Source organism: Motacilla alba, chromosome 2 (genome assembly GCF_015832195.1).
Source record: "Motacilla alba alba isolate MOTALB_02 chromosome 2, Motacilla_alba_V1.0_pri, whole genome shotgun sequence".
Lineage (NCBI taxonomy): Eukaryota > Metazoa > Chordata > Aves > Passeriformes > Motacillidae > Motacilla > Motacilla alba.
In genome coordinates, this window is record NC_052017.1 from 53,155,567 (window position 1) to 53,182,950 (window position 27,384).

Sequence of the window (27,384 nt, forward strand, 5' to 3'; positions counted from 1 at the left end):
AAAGACATAGGAGACTTGCTATTTCAAGTAGTTGATGTTGAATTAATTGGCCAGAGTCATAAAGGGAAGAGCAAGACGATTAATGGAATGAGTACAAAGAGGAGTTTCACTTCAGAAGTTTTCCAAGATAGAAAGCTCTTCAGTTCTTGAAAGAATTAGGGTCCTGGTCTTACTGCAGCACCCCATGAAGTCTAAGGAAAGATTTACATTAAACTTTGAGAGGTGGTTTCAACTTTTACTTCTCATAAACTATCATCTTCCCCTTGTTTCAAAAAAAAACCCCATATACCTGGCAATAGCTGCTAAAAGTTTTTATTTTTTAATGATTCCTAAAAGACAGGATTAGAAACCAAAGTGAAAGGGAAGGAATATTAAAAATATATACCTTTATGCATAAACAGAATGAAATCCTTGTAAACTATGTTCTTTAGATCTATTAAGACTTTTATAAACATACTATTAAAAACACAGTAACTCTAAACAATTTATAACACCACAATTCACAGCCTTCCTGTCTGATTTAAGTCTAAGTCAGAAAACAGCTGTTATTCTGTGGCTACAGCTTAACTAATTTGCACAAGAAAGATATAATTTTCAGTGGCCAAAAGGTGAGAAGCAAACACAGTGTGTTATCCCATCTAAAAAGTCAGTATTCAAAAATTTGCCAATAGCAGCACATTTTGCTGCGAGAGTGATACTGTTGGCGATGAAAAACAGCATAGATAAGTTGTTAAAAATGCCCACAAAGTAGAAATAAAAAAGGTTAAACTGAGAAGAGTTTGAGGGATTCCTATCCCCTATTCTCTGGCACTACATCCTTTAACAACACCTACACTAGACTCACACCTGTAAACAACAAACACATATGGCAGCAGAACCCTACAAATTTCTAGCCTCATCTGACATTTTTGATTAAAGAAATTGTAAAAGCTTTTCAATTCTTCATAATGAACTATTTGGACATATGCTTTTTACTTTTCTCTCTGGAAGTCTTAACATTTCCTTATATAAAGACAACGTGGGCATAGTCCACATTTGCCCATAAGGTTTAAAAACAAGTAAAATGCATGCAGAAGTACATACATACTAGTTCTACTTTTGGGACTATATCCAAAGGTTCTGAATAAAATTCACAGTTTTATACAAACCATGCATCTTGCTCCCACCAAGATTATCCACCAAAAGACTTATCAACCTCAAAAATCAAAGAAATAGCTACAAAAATCACACTATGGAGCATTTAAAAATTTGTTTCAAAGAGCAAAAAAAAAAGGCAAACTGGCACTGCCCATATATATATATAAAGAAGGGACTACTATTTCCTACAAGCTGGTCTCAAAAATTCACAATCAGAATTCAAGCCCTGGGTCAGATTCAAGTTCCTGGATCACACAGGAGAAATGGGAACATGCAAAGTTTTCAGATATATGTACTTACAGAATGAATACAGTGGGGGGGAGGGGGGGGGGGGGAAGGTGTGGTGGAAAACTAATCTTTAATAGCTTAACCTGCTTACCTCTCCAAGATTACCTAGAAGAGGCAAATATGTTTGTTATTAACTTAACACAAGTATGACTTCACCAAGTGGACCTCTCAAACTGTGTTCAGTGCTCCTAAAAATACCCTTCCACAGCAAGTCCTGCTATGTGCAGCAACGTAACACACAAAGTATTTCTCATGGCAACATATGGTCACTTAATAATTACCATTTTTGGGTTAACATACTTAAAATACCTCTTAGAATGATTACTGGAAAAATCTGTTTGTTTCACTGAATTAAAAAACCTATAAAGAAATACCTATCATTTTGTTGTTACTACATTAACCCACAGTTTACCCTTGAAAAAACAAAAGAGGAAACTAACCTGATTTTCCACTTTAAATTATGTTCTCTGAGCAACTTTAGTGTTAACATTTCTGCTAAGACTATCACTGCTTCCAATTTTCCTCTGAAGCTATGACTATTCATGACCACAGTTTGTTAGAGTGATATACTGAACTTTAAACTTTTAAGAAAATGCCACAAACAAATCCAAATAAAGCAAGCATGCACCTGCTCCCATACTTAATTTTTCTCTGCATTTGGTGAGGTTGTCGAGTCCTCTTGTTAAATAATAGCTTGAATCACATCCTGGTTTAAAAAAAATTCCACAAATAGTTCCTTACAAATCTCTGTCCTTTTCTTACAAAAGTTTTATTACTAAACAGGGTTCAGCTCCTGCAATAACTCTACAGATTGTTTCTACCCACACAAAAAAAAGCAGCCTACTTACTGCACAATTTATACTCAAAATGTGTAACACTATTTTCTAACTGAAAACAAAATCAATTGTGTGAAGTGTAGAGTTCATACTAACGCAGAGAAAATAAAATCCAATATATCTTGTTCAAACAGTAAGTGAAATCAGGAAAGCTCACAAGAAACAGGAGGGGAAGTTCAACCCTCAACTGAACTGTTACAAATGGCAAAAGTAAATTTAGGGCCTTGAGGGGGTGAGAGCAGAGAAGGATGTGAGGGCTGAAATCCTGAAGCAATTTTACAATTGCTCTTTACAAATCATTCATTTCCAGATGACGAAAAACAACTTTGCAGACAAGGCAAGAACACCTGAAAAGGAATAAAAAGACACCTTCCCTACAAATTTGTCATCTTTTCATTTTTAATTGCCCTCATTAGTGAAATTCAGAGAAACAGCAAGAACATATAAAGGAGAATAAAGCATTTTAAACCCCTTCCTACTAGCCCATCCAAGATCAAAGAGAAAATCACCTTATTTGGAATTTATTTTTCTTTATTCTGAGATATATTCATTAAGACATGAGTTTCAGAATCTACACTATTTCTGCTCACCCCCATGTCCACACAAACAGAGCCCCAAGCAAATAAATACTTTTCCTGTTTATGTTAAAAAAATTATTCAGGATTTCCTGAGAACATGATTTTCAAATTAGAGACAAACCAAACTGAAGAGTATGTGTTTCCTTTACCACAGGAAATGTAGTGGATTTGGTTTTAAACTCAATTTAAATATCAATTAAAAAGCTGGAAGTTCTTATCTGTGACTGAGTTGTGGCAACTTTTGAAAGTTGAGGAAAACAATTCTCTAACAAGAATTTAGCTGTTGAAAATATCTTTTAGAAATGTTAAATTTAATAACTCTCCAGTGCATGTCTGGGATTTCTTTGTAATCTTCTTGAGTAATGTGTAATATTTTGGCAAAATCCCAGACCCTCTCAGTTAGTAGTAGTAAAGCAAAGGAAAGGTTATTAAGGAACTTGTTGTCTCTCTTTTTTATAAGTTTTAGATACTTTAAACATAAAAGAAATCTTGCTTTACATTAATTTCACTCTGTTGCTGCATTCCAAAAACTTAGTGCAGATTTGCATGCGCTCCATATGTATCTTTCCAAATCTGCCTTACCTGCCCTAAGCAATTACTGTGCATGTGCTGACCAGCTGTGAAGAAAGAGAGCGGGGGGGGAAGGGGAAAGGGAAAACAACTGTGCTGCAGACTTGGAAAGCCAAGAGCTGAATTTCCTGGCTTACCCTGTGGCCCACTTAATGTCTCCAGTCAGGTGACCAAAAGAGGCAAGTAAATTTCACAGGAGCAGGCACTGGATGTCAAACAATAGATTATAGCCACACAAAATTCCAATTTCCTTTTCTAGTCACTGTAGCATCAATGTGCTTGAGTTACACCCTAGCTTGGCAAATTTTTATGGTTGCTTCTCCATACACTTGATTTCTAAGAGAACTGAGCATGACGTTGCAGTCCCATATACTCCTTCTTATTCTAGGATAACTTGGGATTCTTAATTTTAGTGACGGATTAATCTGATTAATGGCAATACTGGCCCCAGAATGTTTCCCTTACTACTAACACGTGATTTAATGTGATACAGCTCAATGCAGTATGATATCAATTGATTAAATCCTAGTTATATGTAGCTGCATGAACAACAACCAAGAATTTGTGTTCTTATAAAGAAAATTTTCGACATAGTGAGCAGAGGTTTTTACAATCATTCCACTAGTTTTTAATACTTAATCCGCATTTGCAGCAAGATAAATTCTGTAAGTGAATATAAAATATTGGGCTTGTGGATCTTACAAAATTAAAGAAAAAATGTCCAGCTTGTCTGACTTTATTCATAGTTTTTAGTTCTCATGTTAGAAGAAAACTGAGAACTAGAATGATAAAAAGTAAATTCTGAACTTTTAGAACTCTATCACTTCCAGCATCCCTTTTTCTCTAATACATTTTCAAAATTTTATTTTCTATCACTGGCCACTATTCACTAAGTATGGACTCAGAAATGCATTGAAAATAATGTTTATGATACAAATTACTGTTAAGCAGGAAAGCTTAGTCCAAATGGCAGGGAGATATTCTTGTCTCTCATCCTTTTTCTGGTTACTTGCTTGAAGGGCATAGCTCTTACTTGGTATTTTAGTCCTATCATATGCATTGGCAGTGTTTTAATTTCTTATTTGATGCTTCCCAGCTATAGCTTATGAGCTATAGCTTAGTTCATCAGCTCAAAAAAGCAGCTGTCTGCAATATGGGTTCAGCTACTCCCCTATTCTGCTATACTTCAAATATTTTTTTAAATGTTATGCTAATCCCTCAACAGTAAAAAAGCAGCACTATATTAATTCACATGTGGCAAACACAGTGTCTTCCCTGCCTGAGCTGACACTGCCATCACACCATCACCAACTGCTGCCAGTTCCACTGCAGCCACTTCCACAATGGTTCCAGAGACAGTCTGCAGCTTTTCTAATGCTCATTACAATCCTTTTACTTACATGTTTTAAGACATTCTTGGAGTGCGACATCAGAACAACTACAATGGATTTGAACAGCATTTTAAATTTAGTGGATACCAGCTTTATCTCTTAGCAGCCTTTCAGATGTGAAAGGTCTGCATATTCCCTAGAAGGCATGGATGCAGTGTTTGGAAGCAATGTTATCAGAAATGGTTTTGGGGTAGGGATGTCAAGGGGAGCACATCTTGATGGAAATACAGCAGATGGTACAGTGAATGATTACATTATGCCAAGCCACATACTGAGAATCACTCAGATCTCCTAAAAATCATAAAGCTGGCTTAAAAGTCATGACATGCTCTAAAACAAAAACTATCAGCATTTTTCGCTTTCAGTATTTCTGGAGCTTCAGGGAGAAACTGCCTTTCCTTCCAAGTCCTGATGAGTTGATACATTACTGATGAGTCTGGTGGGTCTGATATACATTACCAAGAAAATACCATTTACATCCGGACAGTAAAGTCTTGCTAAATCAAGAACAGGGTCTTGATTCCCTCAAGGAACTGAAATCAAAGATGCAAAAACCAAATAACTGAGTAAGCTTTTATTAAAATGGAGGCTAGACAAAGTCTAGCATGCTGCCAAGTCAGCTTCGGTAGTTATGCAAAGGAGTCAGCTGTCTTCTTTTTCCACCAAAGCAATTTTTGGAACTCATAATATAGGGGAAATTGGCGCATTCATCAAGAGGATATTGTTTTAACTTCTGTTTGCAGGTAAAATTCTTAAACCATTACACAGAAATTAATCAACAGGTTGATTTATGTCCTTGAAGCCATACTAAACTTGCACTTTTAAAGGATTCAATTGGATTTGGGTGACTAAGTCTGTGTGTCTGTGATGCTGAGCACAGTAATCCATTTCGGTGGCTAAGTTGGGGTGTCTAAGATGCTCAGCACAGTAATCAATGCAATCAGAAACTAACTCATGACCCTCTTGATTCCTATGAACATTGACAATCTCCAGGAGCAACCCATCTGCCTACTATTTACAGTCTGCAATGTGTTACTATTCTAGTTACTTGGTATTTGCATTGTAAGAATACCTATGACTCTATTCTACACTACACAAACATATACTCAGTGAATTCATTAGCAAGGGTGCAATAGCACACCAGCATGGCTACATACAATGAAATTTCAGCTAGATTATGAAAATGCTGTGTTGAGAGCATACTTCTGAAAACACAATGTTTTCAAGCACTCCGCTAAAGCACTTGCTAAGATATTTTTTCTATAATCCTTGCAGTAGAGTCTGAAGAATCTACACACTATCATATTGGGGACAGAAGAGAAATACTAGAGATCAGAAATGTGCAAACAGAGTGATTGAATTAAAAAAAAATAAAATCAAGCAAATTATATGTCTGCACTTCCCTCTCAGAAGGACACACCTACATTCACCACCAAACAACCAGAGGAAGGGTAACAGCCAATATTGTCTTCCAAAGTTCAGATACATTGACTAAGGTGTCTGTCTCTGCACACCAGATTACAGGGAAGGGCAGTACAATTTAAGTAAGACCACATGAGAAAAAAAATTATAAACTGGCTGGATATTACACAAAGGGGTTATGAACTCTTTGTCAATGTGAAAAAATACTATCAACTATTCACGGACCATTTCAATATTCTCATAAAAACACAGATATGGAGAGAGTAAAGGATGTACATCAACCTTGAAGATGCACAAAACCAGAAGGAACTGCAAGTACTCGCTGACTAGATAGAACTGAAAATGTTAGTAGCTAACTGGGAGATGAAATCTGAAAGCAGAAGGTAAAATTCAAGAATGAAAATCAGCTGGGAGGTTCTACAATTAGGCATGAGTAATACATTGACATGAATAATTTGTATGCAAGAGAAAAGGATCCAGAATCTACGTGTTTCACAATCTGAGTTAAACAAAGGCTCCTTTGCAACAGCAAAGTAATATTAAAGTGGAATTTTAGATCATCAGCAGAACCCACAAGATTCACAAAATATTCTTTCTGTTGTACTTCAAGATGATGAAACTGGAACTGGAGTAACATACTGCATTTGGTTCTGGATGCCCCAAAACTGTTGTGTTTCAAAAGTAAAGTACAGAGATTAACAGTAAATTCTAGAACATGTGATCCAAGGGGAAAGACTGAGCAAGCTGGGAACATTTAGCCTAGAGAAGTTTGAGACATACCAGCCTATAAGATCATAGAAGACTACTCAAAAGAGGAAAGAATGTGTCCTCTCTGTTAGAGTTTTTCTTAATATCTGATCTGAATATTCCTAGCATATTGCCTTCTGTGCCAACGAGATAATAAATGGTGAAGCACTAGGTGAAGCACACTTAAATGCCTGAGGGGTTGTGAAGTCCCAGAATAAGTCAGGCAAATATCTTTGTAAAGCATTATTGTTAAAGATGATCTTACATAAAAAAGGGATAGCCCCATCCATGTTTATGATTGTTCCCTGCTTGCAGCATTGAAACTAGCTCCTGTACATTGCACTGTTCAATGCCATGCAGTCACAGCCTGCAAGACACAAATCATCTCTTTTCAATGTCTTACAAACAGCCTACTATTTAAATAGAGACCAAAGAGGAGAAAAGTAGAAGGAACAGGTCAGCTCTTTAAAAGATGAAGCAGTGCCCTACTCAAATCCCAAAGACAGCAATCAAATCTCAAAACACAGACAGAAATGTGATAAAAAACAAAGCAGCACAAATTCTGGAAATAACTACCACTCTGTTACTTGCTGTAATCTGGAACAGATGATTTGAAAAAACTGCTCTACCTTGTATTAAAAATGGATTGGGAGCACTCTCCCAAAAATCAGTATCACATTAAACGAAGTTGCAACACCCAAAACATAAACAACAAAGATATTTTACAAGCAAACAGAACTAAATTTCTTAGTTTCAGTCCAATGTCTTGACTACAAATAATTTATTTTATCTTTTTTAATCTGACAAAGGCTTATACGACTCAAGCTCGAGGAAGCTTACACAAGATGTACAGGAAACCACTATAAAACCCACTGACATTCTCAGTTGCTTTCAGCACCTGGTACTTGAAAAAAGAAACTATTTAACTGTTTTCTCATCATCATTATTACTCAAAACTGTTAAATGGCAGGAAATAAATTACTTAAGAATCTCCAAGGGTCTTGAAAAGGTAGCAGTGAAAAGACAGCATAATTATGCAGGAGTGCTAAGAGGTTTCACTAATAACATTCTCTTAAATTCTCTTAAAGCTACCTGATCAGACTCTTAAATCAAATACACATATTATTTCCATCCATGGCCTTCCTCATTATTCATGGATTAAATACATCAGTAAACACTGTAGGTTTTAAACTAATCTCAGATTATTCCCTATTTTCAGCAGTCATGTGATGCCCATTTATACTTCCTATTTATCTCTCAATTTTGACAAAATGGTGAATGTCAACTGAGCATGTAAAAATGAGTAACATCAGGAACAAAAAAGTGAAATCATAAAATTACTTCAAGACATTCAGTCCTATATAACATCCTCAAATGAAATACTTTACGCTTGTACACAAAAGGGGAAAAAATTATTCTTGGTTTTGCAAAAGCACTAAAATAAGACTCAGGGTCCATTGTTCTAACCCTCAAGCCAAATCAAAATGCAGTCTCTGCCCCAATGAGCTAAGTTAATAACTTCTGTATACTACAAAAGCCTTTGTTGCATTGTTACAACTAATATTCATGGTCAAAACTCTCTAGACACTACCACAACCACATATGCCAAAAATAAATTTGACAAAGTTAAAACATGTCTCTGATGAGAAGAGACATGATCATACATTTGTATTTGTAGTATTCTATATTCCTTGTCTTTATGTTAGATAGATTCAGCTAATGTTTCTCTACTTGAAGGAAGTCACATCAACTTCCTATTTCTTTATTATTATGGCCATTCCACATGAAGAACAACTAATATTAACTGGCAGCAAATAAAAGGATAATCTTTTGTCTGTTTTTTTTACTAGAAAAGAACAGTCTTTCCACTAAAATAATTTGACTTCCGCTCTTTACTGTGGTAGCTTTCTAAAACAAAAAATATAGAAAATATAAAATACAAAATATGAAACACAAGTTGGGTCTTCCATGCTGTTACAACTTTTTGAAATCTCTAGCTTCATCTACCTAGAAACACCCAGGAAGAGACAGATGACTATGATGTAAAATTAACATGCCAAAAATTAAGAAGTTCACCAAACCACACAGGGACATCCTCATTGAAAATTTGAGTACCATCAACTTGCTGTAGCTGACATAAACCAAAACCACAGTCAAGCAATTTGTTTGGCTTCTGTTACCTCAGACTTAAAGGTCACTCCAGCAGAGTAACCTCACTTGCGCAGGCTTCACTGGATTTGGAGTTATCAGCATACCTGATAACTAACAACTATTGTGCAAAATGATCCATAGTGAAAAAAAACAAAAAACATGGAATACAGACAAAGGAAGCCCAAGAACCTTTTAACAGTAAATCAAAAGGAAGCTGCATCTGGTAAGCAATCAGCAAAGTTGAGGCATAGAACTATTTGCTGTTCTCCTGCCCTGGCAACAGAACACCTTAGATGAAGGACACATTGCAATGTATTGCTGTTAAAAACCTAAACCAAGTTATTCTTGGGTGCCTTAAACACATGTGAAAGTTCTTTGTGTTACTCAAAAACATGTAGAACCCACTTAAAACAGTTGGTGGATCTAGACATACCACTTGAAGAGGTGGTCAAAGTGGAAATTATATCAGAGATAAAATCAAAAAGATACAAGAGGTTTAAAAAATATAGCCTTGGAGGGAAATATGAATGAACTGACTTCACATAATCCAGGAATAAGAACACTGTGGATGTACATATATTTACATATGTAAAGACTTGCTAGATGCAACATTGTGATCAACTGCCATAACACATCATGAACTATATAACCAACAACTTATCTCTAAATTCAGGTTCTATCTTCCTTATTGAAAATAGAGTTATTTCTTTTACTCCTCTCAGTGGGCACAAAAACCTACATAAACAAGTTTTGTACATATTGCAAAACTTCTGGTGAATAGAAATTGGAAAAAACATCTGTCAAAACTATCCTAGATATAAGTGAATGAAGGTGAAGGTGTAGACTGGATAAAACTAGTTGAGGTTCCCTTGGGGATACAGATGTAAGATCAATTTCTCTAGCTAAATTTGTATTAGAAGAGTGAATTCCAGACAGTGAGTATTGCATGTTTTAGGTGATAGTCAGGAAGTATGATTTTGTCAAAACAGAGAATTACTTTAATTTATTTTTTCTCTCACCTTCACCCTAATCCCTCTCAATACAACAGAGTTACTACTTATTAAAAAGTAAGGAAATCAAAACAATTTTGGTTATAATTGTGATTTAATAATAGAAAAAGCCTTAGATTACAATTTTAAAGGTTTTTATTTAAATTTTATTAATGAAAGCATTAAATAATTAATAATTAATAATTAATAATACCTGTGTTAGTATCATGCAACATTATATGTACAATTGAATATAACAAAGGGCATGAGAAACAACATTTAAAAACACTGCATAGTTAAAGCTTACATACATAACCAGATTTAGCATTTAAATCTTCAATACTTTGGAAAGGCAACAGGACTGATACTTCTGAAGTTCATAAGTCATTTTTGAAAATAGAACAGAAGCCCTCTCACTACCCTTCCTATTAAATTCTCAGGAGTGACAGTGTACTGAAGTACCACAGTTGTGATTCCAGTGGAGCTAACCTTATTGTAGCAGTAAGGCAATAATTTTCAAGAAAATGGTATAGCCCATACAAAATTTATTTGCAGGCATCAGTGCTTGGAAATTAACTTAATGACCAGGTTTCATGAAATGTCATCTCACTGTGAAAAGAAGGGGTCATCTTGCAAAGTAGCAATCAGGTTGTGCACCAAAACTTTATGAAGCAGTGCTTAATATCAAATATATCTAGAGATACCAAACAAGCTTCACAAACTCCACTGACCGATTGACCCGCCCTGTGAGCATCCTCACTGCATAACGTAAAGTCTTCCATCAAAGAAATGAAAATAGATGTAGTTTATATAGCAACTCAATTCATTAAACTACCTCTGGAGAGTCCTGTTTCAGAGTTTCATGGAGATAAAGCACAGACTTCAAACATATGCATTAAATGTGAGCAGAAATGCAATTCTCATGCTGGGAAAAAGAAGAATGTTGTGATGAGACGTGGGGAAACAAGCCTTTCTTTAGGGAAGTAAATGCTATGTGAAAGTAAGTGGTTTACATTCTTGAGGACAATGTGCAAAAGAGTGAAACAGTTTTGAACAGCTTTATGTTTCTGGTGGCAGATGGCTCCCTTTTGGCTGAACAGTGGTAAAGGTTCTTAATCAGGTCTATGAGTACAATGAACCTTCACATCGCTGAATGAGAAGCATCACTCTATTAAAAGCAAGTTCATAAGCAAGTGTTAATCCCCATGCAAAGTAGCATTTATCATTTTTCATGCAAGTGCTCATTCCAAGAGGATTATCACTTCCCCATCTTGCCCTCTGGCTGACTACACAGGGCAGAGAAATTCTTTATTCCATATGGAAGGGGAAAGGGAGGTTGAAGGAAGCTGTGATCTCCAGCTTCCAGTTTCACTGTAGCTGCTGCAAGCTGAAAGTGGGAAAGAGCACAGGCCAATGTTGCAGCAGTTGCTCTTCAATGACAGTATGGATATGGCTTCCCAGAAGCTGTCTAGCAGTTACTAGCACGCACCATACTCCAAAGATGGGTGGAGGGAGGCAGGGGGCGAAAGAACTCTTTGCTAATATCAGTCAGTACAGAACCTATCAGTCCATCCAACTGAATACTCAGATGCACTTCTGACCTGTCCACATACAGGGTATTTTATTCAAGGTAGATTAAAGTGATACTAATTTAAGTCCTTCGGATATTTAAGCATCGTTATGTGGCAAATATATGTAAGTATATAAATCCACTTGTGTAAGTTTCTGAAATTTGAGTTCCCTTTCCTAACTAGATATGCACTTCTCTAAAGAACTGCTGTTTTAGTTATATAGAGCTTAGAAAAGATCACATTTGGGGTGGAATTATATTAACCACATGATTTTTTTTTGTTTGTTTTCCTTTGGGGCACAATGCCCTGACATCTATACTCATGTCTCTCCTTGCAGAGAGTTACCAACTACATGCAGCTCACCTGGGTGCTCTAATATAACACACCTACTCATGCAACAATGAGTGCTATTGTAAGCAAAAATAGGCAAAGATGGGAGTTCTAGACTAAGTGGTGCATCAAACCCATCACAGAGAGAATCATAATATTACTTTGTAACATGCCACATATATATAAATTCAAAAGCACTGCATATAGAAAAACAGCCAATAATGTTGGTAATTTGTATCCACCATCCTTCATGGCTCTTCAGAAATAAATGCTACAACAAAAACTAGATTACATGAATGACATCTAGTGGACATACCTTTCCATAACAATCCACTTTTCCCAACCAAAACTGACACAAGCTTCACACAGAAAAACAAGCACCTATTTATGTACATGCATATATATATATATATATATATATATATATATATATATATATATATATATGTATATGTGTATGTGTATGTATATGTATACGTATATATATTTATGCAGGACAATTATGTCAGAAGTCACTGAGCAATACTGATACACAAATTTCTGAGTTCTCTTTCAGACTGTTTAAATATGTTTCAGCTCATGAGTGGCTGCACTGTATAATAATACAATGACTATAAAACATATGTTAAGCAAACGAAAAGCAAAGTTCATTCTTCTGCCTTGGATCCAATAAACAGATAAGAAGAAAGCAGTGATCCAGCTGCAGTCAATATCTCCTCTACAATGCCACAGATCCTGCTTTCATCACTTTCCAACCAGATACAATGTGAAGAGCCCTCTACTGATTACGCTCTGGTAAACTGCTCTTCCAAAGAACTAAATTTGACATGAATATAGAAATCTGTAATATTCAGTAGCCTTGTAACATGTTTGCTTGTAAATAATACCAACTAGATCCCTCGCCCCAGCAATGGGCAAATGTGGAGGAAACAATTACCAGTATGCATAAAAGACAAATATCCACCAAATGACATTGAACATGAGTATACCTGCATTCCTATTCTAGTTTAATTAGAGTTTTTCTCAGGTATCCATGAACAAGTGACAGGTGAATAATCTTGATGTACATTCAATTTAAATGAGTGTAAATAAATGTATTAGTACAAACACATATTCAAGTACATATACAAGAATAGCCTGTGATGTTTCCCAGGAGATCAAAAATGAGACTGTCTCAGTTGTCAACTATCTTTCCTTAACAATAATTGTGATTATCCATGCCTGTTTTGAAAATTCAAAGTATAAGTGACATTAAAAAATACCTTGCAGGCATTGCTTAAAATGAAAACATGCAGGAAGATTTCCTTCAGAAAAAGAAAACAGTGTCATGTTTTCAATTAAAAAGGCATTTTATTTCAATCTGAAAATTCCCTTTGTGCAGGTAGAGGCTGGCTCTGCGCATACAAGCTCAGCTTCTTTAAAGTGCTGTCTCTGACAAGAGAGGATATATATGAATGAATTTATAACTACATCTCATATCATACAATGAGAACATATCTAAAACTGCCCAAGGCAAATCTACTGAACTGGTTTCCAGACAGCTGCTCTGCCAGGGGAGAGGCTTGACAACACACTGAAGGACAATCCCCACAAAATTATCAGTATAATGTTGTCAGGTGTGAATAACTAGAATTAATTACTCATCATTTATGAGCTTTCTACAGAGATTGCCACAGATGATTACTATACTTTTTCAATTACTTGAATGGCAAGGAAAAAATCCATACTCCAGCACTTCTTACCAAGCAGAGTGCCAAATCTAGTCCTCTATATTCACAATAAGACCAAATCATCTGTGAAATGGGCACAGTGGTTAATCGCATCATTCCATAGTAGGAAACATCTGAAAAAAAAAAAACTAGTAAAGAAATCTACAAATAGAAAATTGTTCAAAAAGAAAGAAAGAAAGGGAAAAAGTCCTGCAAATTATATTCTTGTTTTCTTGTTTTACAGAATCCATTATGACACAAGCTTTTCTGGTTTCACTCTTTCTTGGGCCTTGTAAGATAAAGACATAAAGGAAGGAGATAGTTAAAAAACAACCTATAGGTAAGTAGATCAAGGCCACTAAAGAATTGGGCATTCCTCATATGAGTAAAGACATTAATAGTGAGGATGGCCAACTGTTCTTTGAAAATACTATCCATGTAATTGTGATAGAATACACTTTGCTGCTTGAGAATTTCTAGTCAGTTGATCTGTGAATACATTTGATTTTCATGTTTAGTGGTATATATGCTTCCTTGCTTGGAAGACAAATACAAGAAAATGGAGCCCTAAGGCAGTCTAAGTAGTCCAGATGAGTATTATGTAGATAATGCTCAGAGAGTAAGAAGGGTCATCTTGCATTGTCTCAATTTAAAACTTCCCCCTCCTCAAAAAAGATCTGTATTTTACTCTATTTCTTGGGCATAAGTTCCATCTTCTCCTAGACTGGGCTAATATAGTGCAGAAAGATTTTCTTCCATTTTGAATTCATTTAAGGAGAGTCTCATGTACAAAACAAAACTTAGCAAAAAAAATCGAAGTTCTATTCTTTGTTGCTTTTGATTCCAAGAGTCATTAACTGCAGAAGTATCCAACAAAACCACATAAAGACAGACAAGAAAATAAGTACATATTACCATTCTTGCATGGAATAAGCAGTTTGAAATTTCAAAATGATTGACATTATTCTGCTGTCCTCTTCACTGAAAGAAAAAATAAAGGAGACTGAAGTTCTGAGAGATTCTCTAGAGCTGAGTTAGAAAAATTGGTGCACATTGTGCCTTTGTGTGAAAAGCACCTCTGCCAGATGAATCAGGTCAATAATCAAATTTCTCTGTTCCTGTGATGAGACACAAGTGACACACGTGGCATTTTCTTTGTAAGACTCCTAGACAGTATGAAACTCTATGACCAAAAAGTATGAGATGCAGATGATAAAAATAATGCAGAGATATTTTATCTAACACTGGGCTCATCTTCCTAATACCTCATACCTTTCACTTCCTTGTGAGCTTATACTTTGATTTTTATAACACATTTAACTTACTTTGACACCAAGATAATTTCCTCATATGAAGGAAATTTTATGCCTAGCACAAGCAGAATCTAAGTGAGGTTGCAACAACAAACCATTAGTATTAGGTCTGATGAGTTATTAAAATGCATAGGTCAGTCAACAGAAAAAGCAATTGGTTAAAATAATTTCTTTACTGTCTTATGTTTTTAACTTCCATTTAGAATGGCTGTGCCCTTTGCACGTTCTGAAAATAAAGTGAACTATACTTGAGAAAACCCTGTGAGTCTTAAAATCCAGAACAAAAATGAAATCATATTCATTAGATATCTGCAAGAACTTGGTTTCTCAGTTTTCTAAATTGACTTCCATCATTATGGCCTGAGAGGAAACAGCTCTGTACCTTTTGCTGAAAGTTTGCCTCTGCCCAGTTGCCCAGGGTGTCTGATGGCAGGGTGACAAGCTGCCACATGAAACATCTTGTAAACATTCCACTTGGAATTCATTCTCCTGAGAAAATCTAAGTGGGCCAGTTGAAAGATGAAAATGTGAATGTCCAGATCCTATGCATAGTACAGGCAAGAGAGCTGCATTAGTGAAACCACTAGGATGAGGGAAGACCTTATCACTCCAAGTCAAAGAGAGTAAGAATTTTACTTTTCAGCACAATTATGTAAACTGGATGCTTTTAAGCCTTGATTTCCTCTGGATAATCATGGAGCAACTGTTGCTAAACAAGGCGTCTCATTATAGAAACCATTTTTTTTTAAATTGTACTAATTATATTTAAGATGCAGCCCGGAAGGCTGTGTTTTAACAAACCCAAGGTTTGTGGTTTAACACTTGAAACCAAGCAAATTGGGATCTGATTACATTAATTATCACTGGAGTGACCTGATGAAGCTATATTGCTCTGATTAAACAGCAGATATCCTCAAAGAAGGTAATTTCTCATTAAGGCTTCAGGACTCAAAAAACTATTTCAGATTTCAGCTCATAAGAATCTAGAGTACTTCATCTTTGTGGCACATTGCAAATTTCACCTCCATTGAAAATCTGTGGTAAACCTCTACAGTTAGTTTTACAGGAACCCCGGGAGACATTACATACTCAAAAGACATTCACATCCTTTTCTTTGGCTTCTGGTAATGAATGCAGAGAACTGAAAACTCAGACATTTCAGATGATCATGTCACAAAGTCAGCACATTGTCAACAAATGAGAAAAACCTTTAGAACAGGAAAGCCCTTACACATCAAACTTAACATCTCAGACCAGACCAGAAACAGATTTTCAAAGATGCTAATAGTTTCAGGAAGCAGAAAACCCATCTTCCCATTAATGCTTAATTTTTATATTTTTAAATACAAAGAAAAGTAATAGAGGTCAATATAGAGAACACATTCAGGGACAAATTATGCTGGTAGTATTTCAACCAAGAAAAAATAGCGAAATTCAGTGAAATGACAGAGATACAGGTAAATTTACAAGGTAAATTTGACCTTGTAAACAGAAAAAAATTAGAGCCATTTGCAAAGATATCTTGAACAAATTTATTCAGGTGAAGCTCAATAAAATAAAAGCTACCATAGCATTCAATATAGAACACTTATTGTAACAATTGTAAGCAAAAAAAGTACTTTTAACGTACATTTTTAGGATGCTTCTAACAGGGTTTTTTATTATTTTGGTGAGTGCTCTAGTGCAACTCTGATCAGACATCTCTCACACTGAAAAATTATGTAAGTTGTTTTGATTTTGCCTTTTTAATATCTCTACGAGGATCTCACATTTGCCCAATCCTCCATGATTTAACATAACACTTTTTACAGGACTTCATGTTCTGTGTCACTTCATAATTTATTACCTGTATAAACATGCAGAATATAGCAAAAGAAAACAAAATAAAGGACATGTGAAAAAACAACCAACTGTTTGCCACTACCTAATTGTTCTGAAATATTTAAAAATTCAATTTTCTGAAATGTGCTTTTCATTATTTGAACAAATTGTAGTTCACTTGCATAAAATATCTTGAAAAAAAATTAAAGATAAGTGTAAGCCATTAGCTTAGTAAGCATAATCAGTAAGTAGAATAAGGAATGAAAGTCAGGTATCAGAGATCTGTTCTATATTACAAATTGCAATATTACAAATGAGCTGTATGAGAAACTATAAAACCAGTACAACAGCAACAGTGAGGGTTAAGTCAAGTTTATGAAGAACTTTACAATCTAAGTATAGCTTAGGTTAGTAAAGGGAAAAAAACCTCTAAAACTCAAAATATTCTTATGGTTACAATCAGAATTGCAACGATGGTAGCTGATGCAATGTTAGGTCATAAGCACATACACATATTCCATCCACAAAAATCCACCCTAATTATTGGTTTATGAACAAGAAAATTAGATTAAATTTGTTCATAATATTGAGGTAATATTTCTAATACCTACTACAGAAACAGCATACAGATACACAAGAACCATAATTTTATTGGGATATTTTTCAAAAAAGTTTTTACTTTCACAATGACTAATTGAGATTAATCAAAAAACAGCTAAAACAATCTCCTAGACCTGAAGAGCTGTCCATGAAAAAAGAAACAAAGGATACTCAATGTATGCTTTTCATTTTGACTGTGGAAAAACAAAGGCCAAAAGGACATAAAAGAACACAAGTTTCAGTTATTCAGCCAAATGCCACATGATGAAGATAAAACGCTTTGTTTAGTCAGGGTTTTGGGTTTGCTTATACAAACTTCAGATACTTCAGATCTGTTTTATACTTTCAACATACTAAAGTTTAAAAGGTTTGCACCAAAAGGTCGCATCACAGAAACTCAGCAGAGTGTAAATACTTGGTTACACTGGGTCATGAGAGATGGTTCTAGAAAACACACCCACACTGCTACACCGGTAGCACTGGACACAAGAATACTGCAGGACTAAAGTAATTCTTGCAGGAACAGCCACACCACCTCCCAATTGGTCTGAGACAATTTGCCATTTGTTGTAGCTAATGCATAACAAGATAGTTGATTGTGCAGTAGTACAAGAATTGGAAAAAGTCTCCTAGATGAAGTAGACATAGTTCTTACAAAACCAGCTCATTTTGCTTTTAGACCTGAGGAAGTCTGGCTGTTACTAGCTAGTGAAGGAGTTCTGCATATTAGTGGAAAATTTTTGCTTCAGATTTTATGGCCACAAAGCTAATCTTTCAATTATGATCACCATGATCTTCACCACTGGGAAGACTATACACTAAATTTCCCTCACCTCCTGTAAAAAGAAAGGAGAGGGTAAAGATACTCAGCAGTGTTTAGCTGCAGTTCTCCCAAGCAAATGCTGGAAACTGCCCCTCTCAAGACTCAGAGGACTCTGGACATAAAGAAATACAGGCTTTGCCAGCTGGATACAAACATGACCACTTGATAAGAAATGCCAAAAAATATGAAATAAAGAATAGATTTTTCTTAAAAATATGCTCAAGTTTCCGTAAGACATGACCTCCATCTAAGAACACAAAATGACGAGCTAGAAAAGAACAAAATTTTTTGTTTACCAGAAGAGTTTACCGTATTGGGCAAAAGTAAGATAAAACTTGCAGTGAGATTTTTTTTTCCTGTGTTTGTTTATATGATGAAGGTCATGTTATTTTAAGAAATGTCAACCCTTCATTAGATGTAGCAGAGTATGAATTCTGCTGAGGAAATCTGAGCTCTGTTTAATTCCTTTTATCAACCTGTTGTCTCACTGAGGCAGTGATTTGTAGCAAAATCAGTAGAAAATTATGAATATGCAGCACTGCCAGATTATCTTTGTCATTTAGACTGCTCTTGTAGGCTCACAAGATAAAACCACCAACATTCAGAGGGAAAAAAATTGAAAGATCTCAGTTTATAACTGGTATGGAATGGAAGTCAGGTAACCCTTAAAAAAAGGGTTTCTCTGTTAGGTGAAAACCAATCAAGTCATCATGCTAGCTTTAAAGTCATCCAGTTTCAGCAAACACCTTTGATCTATTTCAGTGTTCTGTTACTAATCTACTGCTGATGAAGAAATATGCGAAATGCAGAAATGACAGTGAACAACAGAACCTTGTCATACCTCTACACAGACACATTACAGACTACAGGTCATGGGAAAAGTCGATCCTCAATCTCATAATACACAAAATAATGAATTCCAAGGGGAAAAACCCTAAAGCTTTCTGCTTACCTGATATGGAACAATACTCCCATGAGCAGTACCCCAGCGTTTTGCTTCAATTTTGCAATTAAGGTAATTAGCTGCTACATGAGTGAGACATGCAACCTGAAAATGGAAAAAAGTACAGTATTCAGGAAAGCTAGAACTTCATGGACAATTTCTCTGAGATTTCTTTCTATGTGCTTTAGATACGAAAGTCAACATATTTATGTCCCAAAAGTATCCTTTAGACATTATATATTTTGTATACTTTTTTACTATGAGAAAAACTCAGGCTACAGTTATATCATGGAAGTGCTTGTTTAAGAACAACACCATAAACTCAAAAATTAATATGTTCCCTATGACACCAGTAATGCTGGACATATGCAGCATTAAACTACCCTGAGAGATAAGAGAGTGTTACACTAAATATTTTGCAGAATAGTCAGCTGCAGCAGTGTCTTGTCTGAAGTCTAGTGGGAAGCATGATGGATTCGTGGGATAGAACTCACCATTTCCTGAACCTCAATCCCATGCTTAAATCATAAAGACTTTTTCCTCAGTTACAAGATTATCTTTTCTTTTTCTCCTATGCTTCTCATTTTACATATCCAAGCTATGGAAAATATTTCTGAATTCTTCAGCTCCCCACATGTTCTGTAATATTAATTAAGTCATGGGCCTTGATAAATCATCTGTCATTAGAAGATAAGGAGAGACGTAGCAAGTTTTTAGTCAGACATAGCTGGAAAAGTATTAACTTTGAAGAAAATACAGCATACTAACTTAGGAACCAGAATGTGAAAGTATAAATATATATATATTGTAAGTATGATTATATCATAGGAAAAAGAAATGAAAATTTGTGATGCAGTAACACTTGAAAATCAGTGGTTCTGTTATAATCCACAGCAGATTCCTTATTCTTTATTCTTGGAAGGAATACAGTGTTTGATGATATCTGAAGCCAAGTAACACAATAAAGCAATACAGTTACCAAGGAAGGTTATCACTCATTCGTCAGACACAATGCACTCTTTTTATTCTGTTAACTAGTTGCATCAGTGAGCACAAGTCCTTGCCTCAACAGTAGACCATGTGAACGATTTTTTTCCAAAAATATTATTTTCTCCATATTTCTCATTAGATGAAAGAAATCTGCTTTGATGATCAAACTGTTTATACTGTTTTGTACCTACTAATCAGTCTACTCTACCACAAAACACACAATTAAATCAGAGTCCACCATTCATATTCCAATATGTGAATTATATCAGAATTGCCAGGAATCAAAAGCCATTTCATTTTCCTGTTCTTTCTCCAGCTATTCTGAAAAGAAAATGTGAATGTCACATTTAAAGAAAATATTTAACTATAAATCATGCATGCAGTGATTTAGTACAGCAGAAAAACTAAGAAAATACATGGCAAATAAGTGTCTAACTGCTGACAAAAATTATATTTGTATATACTAACTAGAAAAACAATTCTTTATTCCTGAGTACTTTTGGAAAACATTTTGTAGCCAGATTTCAGATCCAGCTGTTTATAGCCCAGTGTCACTTCATTTGGCTAAAATGTTGAACCCCATCTGTTCTTTGGTCCCCAGGAAAATCTCAGTAGTTAAGGAAATGGAACTGGAAGTATCTAGAAAGAATTTTTTTCATAGTCTGCAACTTTTCTCTAAAATGAAACACCATGATTATAGAGAGAGTTAATGAGTTACAAGAGTGTGTCAGTTATTAGTAACACATAGCCTTGAACCATCGTTCCTGCCATTTTTCACTTTGGGGTCATTCTCCATAGTGATACTTTCTCTACCACAGCAAATGGCTCTGCAGTGATGATGAAATATTATTCATTAGGTATTCTGTATTTGCATGCAACATTACACACAAATTTCACTGACAGGTGAGGTGCATCCATTACAACCAGCTTTTACTTCTAAAGACCAGGAATATGCATTTAACTTTCCACGTTTTCCATACAGGAAATGCCATATCAAACTTAACTCTGGGAAGGACATGGTGAATTAAAACCTAGTGAAAGAGAAATCCCAAAATATTGATATTGAATGCAATTGAGCCAAGATTTCATGCTATCCATTTGTTTCTATATTCTATGCTATAGAATTAGGGACTGGAGTTTCATAAACAGAATTCTTCCCAAAAAGACTTTTATCCCTAAAAATGCACCTTCTTAACACAGTGTTGCAAATCGCTTCAGGTTCCTTGATGAGATGAATGTAATATTTTCAGTAATGGAAAAAACCACACATGTAGATTTCTCCGAAGCATTTGTTCACAGTACACTAAGAAAAAAGGGATTAAAACATAATGCTCACTAGATATTGACATTTGACCACTAAAGCATCTGCTTCACACTTGTTTCAGTAGCAAGAGACCAAAAATGCCAGGGAAGTCAGAGCTTAGTAAAGATAGCAGTGTTGGAACTAACAGTTGTTCGGACTATATCAAGGTCTCAGTTCAACTTTGTACTTAGTATGAAGAATAATTCCATTTCAGTCAATGTACTGACCTCTTGTTTGAATGCATATGCCTATGTAGCCTATAAAACTGGTTTGCTTATTTTTGTTTTTTCAACAAATCATGAAGGAAAAAAGCTTTTGGCTTCCTCTGACTTCCTTCTCTGATTTGAGTACCTTATTCAAAGTCAAATTAGCCAGCCAAAATTAATTATTAGCTGTAGCCATAGTATCATCACCAAACAAATAAACTTAAATAGACCAAAATAAAGTAAATAAATCAAAGTTTTGTGTTTTAAGTGAAAATATACTGTTGAGTGAACTCTGTGGCCTTTTGCCACATTCATAATAACTTTCTGACAAGTTCAGCAAACTTGAAGACAATTCTGTTTCTACTGTCCCATGAAACTTTCCCCTACCATGCCTTTCCTTTTCCTCTCTTCCTGGCTCAGTTCATTATCTTTGGTCTTTCCAAAGATTTAGTCCCACTAAAAAGGCACTGTCCAAAAAAACCTTTCAGCATATACAATTTATGTAATTAATAAAGAACACAAAGAATTGATCTACCTATATATTGCAGCTGCTAAGCAAACTGCTGAACTACAAGCATAAAAAAGATATCCCAAATAACATTTTAATAGACATTATATCCTTTAGAAAAAAATGTTTGCAACAATGTTAAGTCTATTTCTCCAAACTCCCCCGTAATTCAAGACTCAGGACCTCACTGATAGAGACATTTCATGCAGTAGAAACATCTATAATACAATCAATCTCAAACTGGAGTTTGGGTACATCTGTATGACATAGTCAGCTAAGTATTTTTTAAATCTATACTTAAAACTGCTTTCCTGAAACCTTATAGACCCATTTCTTTTCTCCTTTAATTAAGAAATAATCCTCAAAAGTAACCTTTGAACTTACAACATTAAAGCAGATGTAATGCAATGATACAGACATCTCTGTATTCCTTTGCCTGTAGAGACAGATCTATGCACTGTAAATATGCATTATCAAATATCTACAGATAAGTGTTTCTTTATTTCACATCAGTAAAAGGAACACATATTTCAACATTCCTTTCTAATGTTACTGTTGATGGCCAAATCCCATATTTGTGTAACAGACTTACTTAAATCAGAACAAAAAGAGAGCTGCATTAAGGTCTGAAATGTTATGCTCAGATTATGATGAAATCAGACAGATGGGAAACAAGATATTAAAAGCCACAAGGTCAGTAGACAAAGAAAAGAGACAGAATTTCAAAAGATTTTTTTCAAGATAGCACATCAAACATAATTTATTACAATGAGTCCGCTGAGTCAATCAATCATTTACATGCAATTTCAACAAGTGTATATGAATAACAAAAGAAGACAGGTAACTGGAAAGAGAAAATAACATTTTAATTATATTCTTTACTTTCTTCTCCCTCCAATTATGTGTCTGCTGTCTTGCCACATACCTTAACAATGCTTTGACTCTAAGCCAAGTTAATTTATTTCTGTCTCATTCTTTGTTTGCTTTTTCTTAACTCAAGCATGTAGACTTATTAACTTTGAGACTCAGGCATTTTACACTGGCATAGGTAACTATGCTACAGAAGTAGTAACACAGTTATTAATTTACAGCTTTGTAGGAAAAAAATCATTCTAGAAAATTCCATGGCCTTCTGTTGCACAGAGGCCAACAATTTTCCATTTACTCCTTTTCCATACTTCTGGTGACGTATTAAAAAAATCTTTACATGAGAAAAATGTGAACATAAGACCATAATCCACATTTGGTGCACACTATAAAAGGTCTCTTAAAATCACAGATCCTATGCTAGTATTTACTTAATGACTGATTTTACTGGTTTATGTTTTCCCTAATAAGGATTTTGACACTGGTTACATTTAAATTTAAGTTTGACTAATTTTGCTTTTGCAGTTATTCCCTACTGCCCTTATGGAAGTTGTTTCCATGTACATGCACATCAAGTGACTCTCAGTTCTTGCTCCTTGAGTCATTTTTTCATTTTCCAGAAGCCCAAAAACCCCACATCAAAACCCAAAACCTCTATCTCTACCAGTCAACCCCCACTCTTCCAGCTAATTATGAAATTCCTAAGCATTAACCCAACTGTTTCAGGATGTGGCACTATACCACAATGAATGGTGGTGTTCTATCAGTTTTTACACAGGGAATTGTGCTTCAAACTCCTGCAAGAATTAACTGGGCAGCAGAAACCACAACCTTGTGCGGAGGAAAGAGAGCTGCCACAATTCAAGGCGGCCCATCATGCAGGGGTCCAGCAGGAAACCACAGCATTACCAGGTGCTATCAACAAACACCACCTTACATTCAAGCTTGTAAGGGCTGCCCATCTAGTCCAAAGTTGAGATATCTGCAGAAGCTAAAAATCAGTTCAAGAGTGGCATACACCTGTAGGTAGGGCAGACATTCCCACCTGCAAGTGCACAACAAAGCCACTGCCCACAAAGGAGCAAGATTCTACTGCTTCATCCGTCGTGTCCCTGCATCAAAGCAGCAGGTCTGGCCTGCAAAAGTTAACTAAAAAAAGTAAAAGTACTATCACACAGGCCAAGGCTTAACACTATTAAAGAGAGTTTTTGAAAAATGTCTATGGTCATGTTATGAACTGTGCTCCAGTAAAAAGAGTTTTCTACTCAGTGACACCGATATCTCTTAATGAAAAACTCCAGGAAATTATCATGAATTCACCCTTCACAAAAGAAAGCTCCTGGCACTGAAGTACCCATAAATGGCATAATCCTGGCCACAACTATAACCCTGTTAAGATAAAATTAGATCTTTAATGACAAATAACTAGAATTTTAAAACAGGCCTCCTATAGTGTCCTGTTCTTGTACTTTCCAGTCAGACACTTAGGCAGGTATACAAATCCATGCCAGCAATCACATGCAGCATGGGGGATTTGCTGATTCAAGTTAGCCACCTGACCAACAGCACACAGCAAATCACAGTCAGACAAAAGATGTACTAGAAGGTGTTAATTGAACCAGAAACAATAAAAACCCCCAAACCACACAATAATAAAAGAAGAAGTAATGTATTTGAATATCTTATCTAGAATATGAATTCTCAGAGGTTAAGTTAGATAAAAAGAGCAAACATACTTTAAGGTACACAGTTGTATAAATACTTTTTTTACCTGAAAATTATATCTGATAACATCTTTTGCTTTATCAAAAAAAAGTTTAGACTACATAGATAGAGAATCTGAGACATGTTCAAAAACACAATGCATTTGCATCGCAGAGAACTCCTACATTCAGAGAAATGAAACAACCAAAAAAGAACTGATCTACAAATTATTTTTAATGAGCTATTTAGAGTTCATAAAAGACCAGAATGGATGCTTCCCATAGCATGGAGATCAGCTCCTGATTAAGATTCAATTAACATTAACAATACCAAAGGTTGATGCAACTAACAGATGTAGGAGTTGTAATTTCAAAAGTATGTTTCAAGAGTAAGTACATGTTAAATGAACTCCTATCTCTCCAGTTAAACAGGCACTCAAACAAACAAACAAAAAAATAAACTTCTACACACTCAGATGAATTTTAAGTGGGAGATCAAAAATAAAAATCATTACCATAGAAGCTATTAGACAGCATTGGCATTAAAGAAAAAAAGGAAACCAAAGAAATATTTTTTATAAATGAGCTCCAGTTGAAGAAAAACACATTTTCAAAGGAATAATAAATTTAATTTTCTTGATTATGATAAAACACTAGTCTTTTTTTCCAGCAAGCGTAAACAAAGATACTACTTCAGCTCCATAATTGCAAAGGAACATCACTAAGGAACCTGTTACTTAAAAAAAAAAAAAAATAAAAACCCACAAAAATAAAAACCCACCAGAACTATCAAGGAGAGTATTAAGGCTAAAAATACCAAGAACTCCAAAGTTAGTCTGTAACTCGGTGCAAAATCCAAAAACTGAAGTCACTGGGTTTCTCATAAAGAAAAAAAAGGGAAAAAACAAAGAAGCCTATCAGTGGATTTTCCCATAACATGATCCTGGAAACAGATGAATCATTTTTAAAGTAACTTTGAAAACAAATCCCTTTTCCATGACATGGAAAAATCAGCCAAAACAGTTAAAACTTTGGCAGTGTTCTAAGAAATCAAATCAGATGTTGACAACAGACATATCAGACAACTTTAGCTGTAAATTTCTGCAATTATTTTCAAGACTTTATTCTCTCTGAAGAAAGACTATTTATGCATTGAAATATTAAATGCATTGTGTTCTGTATTTCACACAGCTTTACCAAGTCCAGGTAAAATTGAACTGACAAAAAAGTTTATTCTGCTACATTGTATACAGGTTTCTCTAAGACTGCAACACATCTTGTGTCCTGATTTTCCAGAGCTAAATGATGGTGAGGATAGGGTTGAGTATTCATGGGTAAGAATCAAGAAGACTAACAAGGCAGATATCCTGGTGGCAGCCTTATAGACCAACCAACCAGGAAAAAGGGAAGGTGGAATACTCTATGAGCAGCTGGCAGAAGTCTCACAATTGCTATCCTTTGCTGTCATGAGGGAGTTCAACACACTAGATGTCTTGAAAATACAACACAACAAAGAGGCAACAGTCTCGAATTCTGGAGTGTTTGGAAGATGACTTCCTGATGCACTTGGTGAGAGCCAGCTAGGTAAAGAGCCCCCTGGACCTGTTGTTTGTTAACAGAGATGAAATTCTGGGCGGGAGTGGAAGGCTGTCTTGAGTATAGAAACCATGAAATGACAGAATTTTTAATTCTTGCAGAAGGAAGGAGAGGACAGTTACCTTGGAACTCCAGAGGGAAGACTTTGGCCTGTTTAGGAGATTGGTTGAGAGAGTCCCTGGGGAAGAAGTCCTGTAGGACAAAGGAATCTAGGAAGGCTCCATATTCTACAGGAAGGAACACCTAAAGGTTCAGGCACAGGATCGTCTTGCTGCACGTGCCCAACAACCAGAGGATCAGGCCAGCCAGTAAAGGTTTATGAAAGGCAGGTCCTACTTGACCAACTTGATCTTCTATGGCAAGGTAACTCACTAAGCGGATGAGGGAAAAGCTGTGGCTGTTGTCTATCTGGACTTTAGTTAAGCCTTTGACATTTTCTCACAGTCTTCTTCTGCTCATGCTTTGGAGGAGTGCACTCTTCACTGGATAAAAAACTTTCTGGATGGCTGGGCCTAGAGAGTGGTGGTGAATGGTGCAACATCCAGCTGGTCACTAGCTCCACAGAGCTCAATATTTGGTCCAGTTCTGTCTAACATCTTTAACAACACACTGGACAAGGGGACTGAATGCACCCTCAGTCAGTTTGCAGACAACACCAAGCTGGGCAGCAGTGTTGATCTGCTGGAAGGTAGGAAGGCTCTGCAGAGGGACCTGGACAGGTTGGATCAATGGGCCAAAGTCACTGGTATGAGGTTCAACAAGAAGTGCTGGATCCTGCACAACAGGATCACAACAACCCCAGGCAGTGCTACAGGCTGCAGGTAGACTGGCTGGAAAGCTGACCAGCAGAAAAGGACCTGGGAATGCTGTTCAGCAGCTGAACATGAGCCAGTGTGTGCCCAGGTGGCCAAGAAGGACAATGGCATCCTGGCCTGTACCAGGAACAATGTGGCCAACAGGACCAGGGCAGTGCTCTATTATCAGATCTGGTG

The 27,384-nt window shown here is 35.8% G+C and overlaps 1 protein-coding gene across 23 annotated transcripts in view; it reads right to left on the reverse strand.

Moving 5' to 3' along the window:
* Positions 1–27,384, reverse strand: part of SUGCT (succinyl-CoA:glutarate-CoA transferase) — a 319,512-nt gene that overhangs the window by 233,820 nt on the left and 58,308 nt on the right. For 18 of the 23 annotated variants that reach the window (XR_005255720.1, XR_005255717.1, XR_005255716.1 and 15 more), the window contains 3 exons: positions 19,229–19,324; positions 15,415–15,574; positions 13,753–13,853 (listed from right to left, as the gene is read on the reverse strand). Coding sequence is in view for 17 of the 23 variants with exons in the window: in XM_038127213.1 (XP_037983141.1) it covers positions 13,753–13,853; positions 15,415–15,574; positions 19,229–19,324 (357 nt within the window). In the remaining 6 variants the exon portion in view is untranslated. Of the gene's footprint in view, positions 1–12,531; positions 13,442–13,752; positions 13,854–14,634; positions 14,701–14,799; positions 14,838–15,414; positions 15,575–19,228; positions 19,325–27,384 lie in introns of those variants that run through there. The other 5 variants (XM_038127204.1, XM_038127211.1, XM_038127215.1 and 2 more) reach the window with 4 other exon arrangements.